The 12,165-nt window shown below is 34.6% G+C and overlaps 1 protein-coding gene across 16 annotated transcripts in view; it reads left to right on the top strand.

The window, feature by feature from the left end:
• Positions 1-12,165, top strand: part of sls (sallimus) — a 959,631-nt gene that overhangs the window by 398,488 nt on the left and 548,978 nt on the right. For all 16 annotated transcript variants that reach the window (XM_069830434.1, XM_069830438.1, XM_069830435.1 and 13 more), the window contains 7 exons: positions 2,136-2,319; positions 4,387-4,517; positions 5,453-5,629; positions 6,104-6,376; positions 9,166-9,357; positions 10,268-10,451; positions 11,025-11,167. In XM_069830434.1, the coding sequence (XP_069686535.1) occupies positions 2,136-2,319; positions 4,387-4,517; positions 5,453-5,629; positions 6,104-6,376; positions 9,166-9,357; positions 10,268-10,451; positions 11,025-11,167 (1,284 nt within the window). The remainder of the gene's footprint in view (positions 1-2,135; positions 2,320-4,386; positions 4,518-5,452; positions 5,630-6,103; positions 6,377-9,165; positions 9,358-10,267; positions 10,452-11,024; positions 11,168-12,165) is intronic.

Here is a 12,165-nt window from a genome sequence, read left to right as displayed (position 1 = left end):
ATACCCTAATTTGTCACTCATATCCAGTAGATGTGGGTTCTATTTCCGGCAGGAAACTGAAAATCTATCTTCCTTTCATAAGCACTGGGAGATATGTCACTAGTGCATAACTACTAGCCTACGTTTGTTTTGCCTGTGACGTCATAAGTGATGGCCTTGACCAGCGCTGTCACCATATCATCAGTGAGACCACGTGAACTTCTAGTGTTGGTATAAAATCCTTACAATAGTGAAAACATAAGTCGTCAAAGGTTTCGACTATCGAAATAGACAATAATTATTTTATATCTAAAAAGTGACGAGAAGGCCATCGAAACCCTAATAATTGCGTGAAACATTTATGCTGTTCGTGATTGTTATTATGAGCATTGTTGGAATTATAAGGATGTTTGGGATTTTAAATACAACTTTGATATTTCTTTTCTTTTCTTTTTTTATATTCTCCACGCATTTAAATATAACACTGCAGAGCCTTCTCATTAATTATTTCATATTTGTTTCCTCATTCCATGAGGCTTAGTCTCGAGACAACAATGCAATTGATAGTCGAAACGATTCACACACCAATATGACGTCAATGAGTTGTTTGAAATTATAATGAATAATAATATATCATTACAGAGAATTGAATTCATTTGGAAATTAAAAAAAACTGTTAAATAGGCCTACTTTAGAATTATGCTGTGTTAAATTAACTATTTCTGTCTTATACTCCCGGATTTATTAATCACTCCCATTTATTTTGTGTACGAATGATAATGAATTCATTATGATGTCACTTTCACTTGTTTCCCCTTTATATTGCATCCCAGCGGATGGATTCGAAACTTCTTTGTTTCAAACACGTCATAATTCCAGTCATTCAAGACCTACTGTAATTAACGTCACCGTATTAACAGAGAGTGTGACCAGATTTCTTGAATGTCAAAAGCATAGACGTTTCACGTTTTCAGTAATCTAAGGCTTATTGTAATTAATAACATTATCATAGCAACAGAAAGTATGACTAAATTTCTTGAATGTCAAGTGCATAATGTTTAACGTTAAGAATATTTAATTTTATCGATTTCCCGATGTTTGAAATTCATATTTATTAAAAAAGCTGCATTTTCTTTTGCGATAATAACTGGATTTAAAATAGTGTCTGTGTGTGTTTATCTCTCTCTTTTTCTTTCTGTGCTCGTCCATCTACTTCTCAGCATTAGCATAATATCTTCTATCTATCTCTGTCTGTATGTGTATGTCAGTCTGTCTGTCCGTCTCTCTTTTTTTCCATCCCTCTATATATTTATATGTCTTGTCCCGACGGTGGTTGTATTGTCGAGAGCTAGATCATCACTCTGTCCCACAAGTGGTCCAGATTTGAGATATGGTCAGATCTTTGATTATTCACTAAAACCCACAGTGACACTTGCAGCAGCCAAGGTCGCAGTTGGAATTTTTCTCGGTGCTCTCCCGTTTTCCCATGATAGGCGCCAACATCATAGCTGCCACTTGCCATTCCATTACTATATTCATAACATTTTTGCGAAGTGTGCAAAGTTATGAGTGGAGAATCTCTTGGAATGCTTGTCTAGATAATATGGGATTGCATCTATATAATCTGGGTACACAACGAAAGTTGGTGGCCGGGTAGCTCAGTTGGTAGAGCAGCTGGCTATGGACTGAAAGGTCCGGGGTTCGATCCCAGGTGGTGACAGGATTTTTTCTCGTTGCCATACTTTCAGAACGGCCCCAAGGTTCACTCAGCCTCCTATAAAATTGAGTACCGGGTCGTTCCCGGGGGTAAAAGGCGGTCAGAGCGTGGTGCCGACCACACCACCTCGTTCTAGTGCCGAGGTCATGGAAAGCATGGGGCTCTACCTCCATGCCCCCCAAGTGCCTTCATGGCATGTTACGAAGATACCTTTTTTTTTTTTTACACAACGAAAGTTAACAGAATGCATGTTTGAGAATGGAATTTGGGTTTTCCCGAGATTTCCTTCAACCACGACTTCCATCGCCAAAATCCCATCTCGCTATCACCAATTCAACAATGCCAAATAACCGAACAGTTGATACAGCATAGTTAAATGACCAATTGTAGACAACACTTAGTGTTTCTGAACACAAATGCTGTGATATTGCTTTTCCAGACTGTTGACTGGGTATCCAAGTTGGATGAACAGCTGTACCCAGTGTTGACCAGTGATACAAAATCCTCAAAAGCAATTGCCAGAGAATTAGAAGAGAAACTGCAAATTGTCTTGCCAGAAGTGAAGAGAGCTCAGACAGAAGTGGAACTCCGAATTAAAACTGCAGAAACTCTTGCTCAGAAAGGTGAGTTATGTTTGCTAGGAAAAGTGGACTTTTCTGTAAATTAAGTTCCTACATAGAAAACTTGTTTTTATTTTATTTATAATAATTAGGCCTCTTCTTACCTTTTGTGCACAGATGAATGATTTAAACTTAATTGTCTAATGAAGATATGTAATAAAATAAAGTACGGTATGTATTATTGCTCATTCATTCATACATTTCCTGATATTAATGCACTTTTTATTGATTGATTAATAGTATAATTATTTATTGATGTATTCATTTGCACTTTTATTTACTATTTAATTTATTTATTGATGTATTTATATTTATTTTAGTATTTAATTATAAGTGCGAGTCATAAAAAAATTGGCGCAAATGAAAATTCTCAGTTAGAGAAATATTATTGGGATGCAAGACGACAAATGGAGGACATTCAAAGCCAAGAGCATTAGCAAACAACACACTTGTATATTTATAAATATATTATCCAATGCAGTATTTATTTATTCGTAGGCCTATACTGTATTATTTAATAATTATTTTGTTACTTGATTGACATCCGTTTATGTCGTCGTGTATATATATATATATATATATATATATATATATATATATATATATAGTTTAATTAATTATTTGTATATTTATTAATTTCTTTGTTAACTTAGTCATATAATTATTTATTCTAATCTATACTAATAATAAATCTGTAGCCGAAATTTTTCTGGTAATTTTCGATTTTCCAAAAATAATTGGTCCTAACATATATAATTAACCACCTGAAACCGAAAATCGCATTTTTGAAATTTTTGTTTGTATGTCTGTCTGTATGTTTGTTACCTTTTCACGCGATAATGGCTGAACCGATTTATATGAAAATTGGAATATAAATTAAGTTCGATGTAACTTAGATTTTAGGCTATATGGCATTCAAAATACCTTATTTAAAAGGGGTGTTATAAGGGAGCCTGAATTAAATAAATCGAAATATCTCGCTTATTATTGATTTTTGTGAAAAGTGTTACATAGCAAAAGTTTCTTTAAAAATAATTTGCGATAGGTTTTATTCCATGAACAATTTTGATAGGACTGATATTTAATGAGATAAATGAGTTTTAAAATTAAAATAACGCCATCTAAGACGGTGCAATGAATTAAGAACAAATGACTTCGTCTATAAGGGGCCTTGGACAACAACAATCGAAACAGGGGCCTTGGACATCAACAATCGAAATCTATTAAACATAGCCTACAGAGAATGTTTCTGTGTATTAACCGATTTGTATAATTAATTATTATTTCACCATTGGAAAGTGTAGTTTCTCTAGATGGACATAATGCTATAATATTATTACAGTAACGTCTGAATAAATCAAGGACAGGTAAGATTAAAATAGCTTCTTATGCACAGAAAATTTGATAGGCTATTTTGTACATTCGTTTTCTGTATTTCTTAAAATAATATTTATGTACATTCATTTTAATCTCAGAGAATTAACGAACAACGAGAGTGTATTGGTTTAGTATGCAGTAATAGTACGTTAGCTTAGCAATCCATTATTTTATAATTCAAATTTTGACGATGCTCAATTTAATCGTGTTAAAATACATAACATATATATGCAATAAATGCAGTGCAAAAAAAATTGGGTAATGAGCGAAGCAGATTATCTTGCGCTGTTGTAAAAGTTGTTCCCTGGATCAACCGTCCTATTTGAATTATGTAATTACTTTATATTTATTTCTAACAGGTGCAGCGGGGCGCACGGGTACGGCTAGTTACTTAATAATATTAATTTATTTATTTATCTATTTCGTTATGTACTCTGTAATTTTATTATTTCTATATTAATTACTTGTTAATTTATATGTAGAGTTTCATTTATTTAGTCATTTGTTTATTGTCTAAAATAAAGCGGGATGTAATGATTGTAGGAACTGTGGAATAAGACAGTTGTTTTTCATTGACCAATGTAATCTAGAAATTATTTTAATGGTTGTATATTTATTGTTGTGCCTTATATTTATTTTAGCGTAAAAATTAAATCTTAAAATTGTAATAATAAAGTTGTTTAATTTGTACAGGAGATACTCATGGACAAAAGGAAGCTATTGTCGAAAGTTTGATGGAATTACACAATAAGTTACAAGTGATCATAACGGACTACCAGGTACTGCTGCAGATGTTAATTTCATTCTTCAAGAACTTGGCCGAGGTTAGTACAATTGCTTTTAATTGGTTAAAATTTTATTTGGGAACGGTGAACTATGAGAAATATAGGATTCAATAATAAATTTTTGCATGTAGGATGATAGTTGAGGAAAGAGGGAGAGTGGAGAAGTGTTACATAAAAACGAAAGTGAGTCTTAACGCAGTTTTTCAGTTTTTATCTTGAGTATTTTTTGCTGCTGCCCTGCTAAATGCGAAAACAGTATTGAATAAGATGTTCAGATTAGTAAATAAAAATGGCTGACGTATATACAATACAGAAAATGAAAGTCCTGTCTCCATACTTGAGTGCATAATGAATGTGTTTTGTAAAAATAAATGATGTCACGAAAATAAACTATGCACAGGAATATGATTTTTGACCTAATAAAGAAATGAATTGTCGCAAAACAGATGAAATGTATAAGACTAAAATATTGAATTAAATACTATTATAGTCACAATCATGCCATGGTATGAAAGAAAAATTTCACAACCTCGAGCGGGAATCGAACCTGCGACTTATGTCACATCAACGGACGTACACTAAAATATTGTTATTTTCGTCACACTGATTAATTATTTTTATAATATTATTTTTAAAAAATGACATTTTGATTTTCCCACAAATTTTATAGACTAGAACCTCTTGTGAGAAGAGAAAAATAAGCGACATTTTCTTATTTTCCTTTATAATAGGAAGTTTGGTCGAGAGTTGTAGAGGAATACACACCTTGTGAAGCTTATAATAGTCCGAAATATTGATTTTTATGTGTAGGCCTACGTGTTGGAAGACGTCCATATACTCATATAACATTTATTTGTCAATAGTTTTATGAACAATTCTTTCTTTGATATTATTTACTTTAAATGTGCTCGTATATATAATATACTTCTTATAATTAATAGCCTATAATTTAATAATGAAAATTTGTATTGCAGCTTGAGAAGACAATAGAAAACCTTCAGTCTCAGTATCAGATGACCCGTCTTCCAAGTGCAGTTGCTGAAGTGGAGCTACTACTGAAAGAACATGAAGCTTCTCGACAGGCTGTGCTGGAGTTATTCAAGTTTACTCAAAATGAGAGCGAGCAGATCATTGCCAGGATAAGACAACAGGTTAGGCGGCGTTGAAGTTCTTCACAGAATAATCTTGACATTGAACCAACCATGTGAGGTAGTTTTCATACAATGGAATATAGTATCGCAAAATTATCGTCTATACTTAGTTCATAGTATTATGAATCATTTTATTTTTAAATTGAATGACCATAAACTTGAAGGGGAAGGATTAATTCTAACAAAAACACGGAATTTTCTAAGGAGCATTGTTGTTCACTTCGCTTTTATATGGTTTCGTAAGGTTCTTTTCATTTGAAAATTTTAAGTCTTTCTATTTGAACTTGAATTCCGAAGCGAGACTAATGGCCTATGGTCTTGGAGCTCATATAAATATTCCAGTCAGTCACGTGAGTCATTGCAAGAACGTTACAATCCTGTGTATAATTCACCCTTTCTCTTTTATCTCCATCGAGTAAGTTGTTCGTATATTTTTGTCCTGGTGCATGAATTATGTAATTTGAATTTGTTTAGGAACCCGAACTGGCAGCTCGACATGACATCGAGAGAGTAACAATTCTGCTGGAAGAGAAGCGTCTTGCCTGGGATGTGGCGTGGACAGAACGAAAGATCCAGCTGGAGCAACATCAGCAGCTGTGCCATTTCGACTCAGATCTTCACCAGATCAATTCCTCTCTCAGTGATCTCAGCACGCAACTCTCTGCTATTCGAGGACAGTATGGAGAGTCACTGGCAAGCGCTAAGGCAACTTCTCTGGCTTTTGTGTACTTCGAAAAAACAATTGAGGTAAGTAAATCTGACATTGGAGCATATTACAGACATTATATTTAGCACTTAACATCAAACAGTAAAACTTATTGTGTACGTTTCGCACTTATGCATTTTGACACTTACTGGTTTTCCTGAGATCCCATGCAAAATTCCTATACTTTCCATAGTAATTTATTCCGGATACACTTTCTTCGTTTATTCGTTTTTTACACATATCAGTATACTATTGTATTTTAAACCCTGGAGGATACAAAATATTATTTATACTTTTGCTTGAAATCCGGTTTATCACTGAAGCCATGACAATCTCCGAAATTGTTGAAGGTATTCAGCAGGAATTGTGCGAGGAAGAAGACGATGATGATAAAGATGATGAACCAGCCTCCAACAATTTAATGTCTTTTGATGACGCTGTTACTGCTTTAGAAACAATGAAATGCTTCGTTAACATATCATGATGTATCTGAAAAAACAGTTATTACAAATTGAGGGCATGTTTTTTTTCTTGGGAGCAAACAAAAGCAAACAGTCCAAAATAAATGACTTAATTTCGTAAAATGTTCTATATTGGAGTTTGAAATGTAATGTATCAGCCAGCTTTGGTTCTAAGCAGCTAAGATGATGTTCTCAGTTTCCCTTGTGAAAACTTTACTAAACTGATGTAACTCGTTCTTCCCATATAGTCTTGAAATGTTATTTCAGATGTTATTAAATGCCATTTCAGTTATACGATTTTCTCACACGTTTTTTTCTTCAGGCATCCATAACACGTATAAATGAAGTTTTGCTGTATTAAGAAATTGCATTACTGTATATTCGTGAAAAATCAATACTGTAAGTCATATTCCTTCTTTAAAATTGCTTATATATTATAAAATCTAGCCAGAGACTGTGGGATTATGATTTGGTGATAGTGAATAATTGGTTAAATAACAAGGGAGAACATGAGATGAATGACTGAGTTCATGATAGATTGAATTATTATTAAGATGTTTCAAAGCCTTATTGTTGTATTTTCTTCTCCGAATTGCCAGAATTTTTTTATTTTATTTTATGGAGCCTTCAATACATAGGTAACCTTAAAAGCTTGTAAGACATTGGTGTCGCCTCTTCTCTTGTATGAAACAGAAATTTGGTCACTTACAGCACCACAGATCAAAATAACTGAAGCTTCTAAAAAGAGTTCGCTCAACAGATCAATTCAATGTACTAGGTCATTGTCAATTTCGCATACCCTTAAACATCATCATCATCATTATCATCCTTCACGAATTAGGCCTCTGTAGACCTGTTTCGGCCCCATCTAGCAGTCTTCTTAAAGGTCTTCCCGGTCGACGATGTCCTCTAGGTTTATACTTACTTACAAATGGCTTTTAAGGAACCCGAAGGTTCATTGCTGCTCTCACATAAGCCCGCCAGCGGTCCCTATCATGTGCAAGATTAATCCAGTCTCTATCATCATACCCCACCTCCCTCAAATCCATTTTAATATTATCCTCCCATCTACGTCTCGGCCTCCCTAAAGGTCTTTTTCCCCCCGGTCTCCCAACTAACACTCTATATGCATTTCTGGATTCGCCCATACGTGCTACATGCCCTGCCCATCTCAAACGTCTGGATTTAATGTTCCTAATTATGTCAGGTGAAGAATACAATGCGTGCAGTTCTGTGTTGTGTAACTTTCTCCATTCTCCTGTAACTTCATCCCGCTTAGCCCCAAATATTTTCCTAAGCACCTTATTCTCAAACACCCTGAACCTATGTTCCTCTCTCAGAGTGAGAGTCCAAGTTTGACAACCAGGTTTATACTGCATCATAATTTTTGGGATTCTTGAATTTTCCATTCTTCTTACATGATCTAGCCAATTGAATTTGTATCTGCTGATTTTTTCTTCTACTGACTCTACTTCTAATTGTTCTAAAATTTCTTCATTCCTTTTTCGGTCTAAAAGAGTATATCCTGCTGTCCTCCTCAAAAATTTCATTTCCATTGCTTTGATTCTGTTCACGTCTTTTTTCTTTAATGACCAAATCTCACTTCCGTATAAAAGGGTGGGTAATGCTAGTGTATTATATATTTTTATTCTTGTAGATTTTTGTACTAATTTAGCTTTTAATGCATTGTTTATTATTCCTAGAATTTGTGTAAATTTGGTATTTTTCTTGTTCACATCTTTTTCATTTTGATAAGATATTTCACAACCCAGATAATTGAAATTTTGCACTTGTTCGAGGCATTGGTTATTGTGTATTATCTTACTTCTGACTGGGTCTTGTCCTAAAAATGCCATTACTTTTGATTTTTGTGCTGAAATTTCCATCCCAAAATCTTTTAATATTTTATTTAATGTATACAATCCTCTTTGTAAATTATCCTCTGAATTGGAAATTATGACTTGATCATCGGCATAGAGTAAGGTATTTAATGTTAGAGCACTGGTTATTTTGATTCCTGATGTGTAGATTTGGTTCCATTTTAAAATAATTTGATTTATATAAATATTAAATAAAGTTGGTGATAGTGGACAACCTTGTCGAACTCCATTATTAACTAATTTTCTTTCTTTCTTAAATTAAACATCTCAACGGGTCTAGAAAACCCAAAATGGCGAGAATTAACTACTTTATTTGTAGTTTATTGATCTATTTTTATTGATTATAAAAAATTCATTTCTACAGTTTATATCTTATTTAAAGTATTAATTTCTTCCGAGAGCTAAATCCTATGTTTTAATTGGAGAGGTAGTCGAGTTTTCTCTTAATCTGTTTATGATTAAAGGAGAATATATTTTGTTGTTGAACAGCTGCTAGAGCTCCGCATCAAGACGTTTGTAAGCACAGCTGAGCAGATGCTATCTTCAGAACATGTGTCGTCATCACACATAGAGCGAGAGCTGAAGCTTCTGCAATCTCGATGGACTGCATTTCGTAACCAGGTCGTGGAGAGCCGTCGCCTGATTGATCTCAGCATAGAATACTTCCGCTTAGTGGAAGAGGTATGGTATACATAGCGACACAGTTATAAAGACGCGCAGAAATATGTACAAAACTGTTTTATAAAACACATTTCTTTGAGAGTATGATCAAATATGTTACCTTCATTAAACCAGGTGTTTTCTGAGTAGAGGGATTTAACATTTTTAATGTTAAAGGAATTTATTGCAAAATTTTACATGCATAAACATAGCAAATGTGGATATTCCTCCATTAAAGAATTTGAAAGTACAATCTTCAAATTTATGTAAAGTTCAGGATACCCAATTTTTTTTATTTATTGACTTTTAAGTTCAATGCAACAGTAGTAATGCGTGAGAGTTAGTGACAACTTTTTCTACACTTTGCAAAGTATTGGTTTGATTAATCACCGAATACAACCTGCAAACTTTAATGAATGAATAATTGCATGAAGGCAAAAAAAAAAAAACACATGTGTTATGGCACTTTATCTTAAAAGTGATGAATATAAAATAAAGTTAATATTGTCATTTAAAATGTATGTAGGTCCTCTATAAAGTGTTGGGGAATTTCAGGAAATCCCTATGATTGTGTGTAGAGCCTATATAGGAATTAGTGTAATGGAATTAGGGTAAATGAATAGGCATACTATTTTCTGTAAGATTTAAGTGTGTTTAATTAACGGAATGAAATAAGCTATTAATAACAGTTAATCCTCCAATAATAATGAATTACGACAATGTATTATTAAGAAGACTAGTAGGGGAAAGAACTGTTTTTGAGCTACAGGCAATTAATAGTTAACTGGTATGGGCCTGCTGTATATAAGCACATGAGAATGAAATTGTAATGTACTTTTTTCAGGCGTCACGTTAATTGTAAGAAGATTTCAGTCATGTTGATTGGTTATAGTTACATGTGAACTAAAGTTTTTTTATTATTGTTTCTTAGGCTGAAGAATGGTTCCGTGAAGGAAGCAAGTTGCTGCTTACTATTGCTAGAAAATCCACAACTGTAAAGCTACCAGAAGAGGCCACACAGCTGTTGAATGAAGTCGAGTTCTTCCTTAAGCCTGGTGAAACACGACAAGATGAGAGAATTAGACAGATATCCAGACTGGCCATTGAATTGTATGGTACGTACAATTAAGATCAACTAGTACTTCCACAAAATATTTTTATGATTCTTATGTAATGTGGCGCTATCTTTCGTTTTAAATTCACAATTCATTCGAAAGTTGCGATAGATTGAGTGTTACTCGCACAGCGCAAGAGCTTGGATTCTTTCTCTTGCGAGAACTGCAGTGCCTCTTCCTTCACTTGTTGCACAGGCTTCTAACATCTTCGGCATTTCTGCTCTGTTGCTGTTCTGTCGTGCTTTGTCCCCCCTCATGTAGTACCGGTAGCTATTAGATTACGTCCATTTTCGGCTTTCCCCTTTCATCATATGAAACGGCGAAAATCGAAGTGAGACAAGTGGCCAACAGGCTTGGAGCTCACATAGGCACCTTTTCTCAGCCCGTTTCCCTTGCAAGGATGCATACCTTCTAAAAATGTTTCTCCTTCTATATTCCCCAATTCATTCATTCTCCTTCTGAAACTTTATCAATAGTATTTAAATTTTTAATGTTATCTTGGCGACACTTTTAAAGTACTAATTTTAATTGTCTTATTGCTTTTCGTTAACATTGCTCTGTTCATTTAAACAGGTGAAGAACGGTCAAAACAGGTGACTCTGGTGTTAAATGAGAATAAGGAAATGATGGACTCATTCACTGTGATCAGTCTGGAACTGAGCACCTTGGCTAAAAACCTCAAAGCGGCCGAAGAAGAGAGGGAAAGACAGAAAAAGGTACGTCACTACACTCGCGAATATGTATTTATTATGATGAGAAAAATAATTTATTTTGTGTTTACATTCTAATTACTAAAGTCTGGCAAACAGTTTGTGAGTATTACCAAGGGTCAGAAGTTATGACTACGAGTATTATAGTAATTATAAAAAACAAATCGTAGATAATTTTTTTTTGTCAAATGCCTTTCTTGATTCAGGCACTAACACCAAAGCCAAAACTCTCACCTGCCTTCTCGTCTTCATGATTTATCTGTCGTATACAGGGGGGAGAGCCATTAATCCTTCCCATTGAAGGCTTTAAGGAGCCAACCTGGACAAATACCCAATGTCCCATCCCTACCTTCCCGTGGTGCAGCTGTTAGTAAGCATAATTTTACAAGCTGAACTAAAGGGAGGGGCTACACATCAATTAGCATTGGTCAGCTTGATGAGTTAATGACTGAATTTGGTATAATTTTCCTCTAACCAATACCTAATTCCCTCTTTACCCTTTGCTATCCAGTCCTCTGACTGAACTCTTACTTTCTTCGACCCCTACGGCATTAGAGCATTCGAGGCCTAGGGGTTCATTTCCCTTTCTTTCCTCCTCTTTCTACTTTTCTGTTCCTAGTGCTGACCTGCTACGGCACTAAAATCGTCCTCCAGTGGCTTAAGGAGGGAAAGCTGGTGATCAACAAGATCTCCCAGCTAGGTCCAATGGACCCATCGACCAACAGCTGGTGTGGTCCTCCAGACATTCTGGGGGTTGTGTGTGAATGAAGTAGCCACCAAAACGTTAAAATATGGTGTTCACTTAAATCGGCTACAACTTGCCGTTTTTATCTCAAAATCTGTGCTTCAGTGGCTGGTCATGATAATATCTTTGAAAAATATTGGAGTGCAAGAGGTCAAATGACTTCATTGTCAAATGCCTGGCATTAGAGAACAACAACAACATTTCATCTGTACAAAACAATAGGCAATAATAGCGTGCAATAGATTCATTTTCTTTTTGC

Source organism: Periplaneta americana, chromosome 7 (assembly GCF_040183065.1).
Source record: "Periplaneta americana isolate PAMFEO1 chromosome 7, P.americana_PAMFEO1_priV1, whole genome shotgun sequence".
NCBI lineage: Eukaryota > Metazoa > Arthropoda > Insecta > Blattodea > Blattidae > Periplaneta > Periplaneta americana.
The sequence above is the reverse complement of the archived record's forward strand: the minus strand, read 5'-3'. Positions and strand labels throughout refer to the sequence as shown.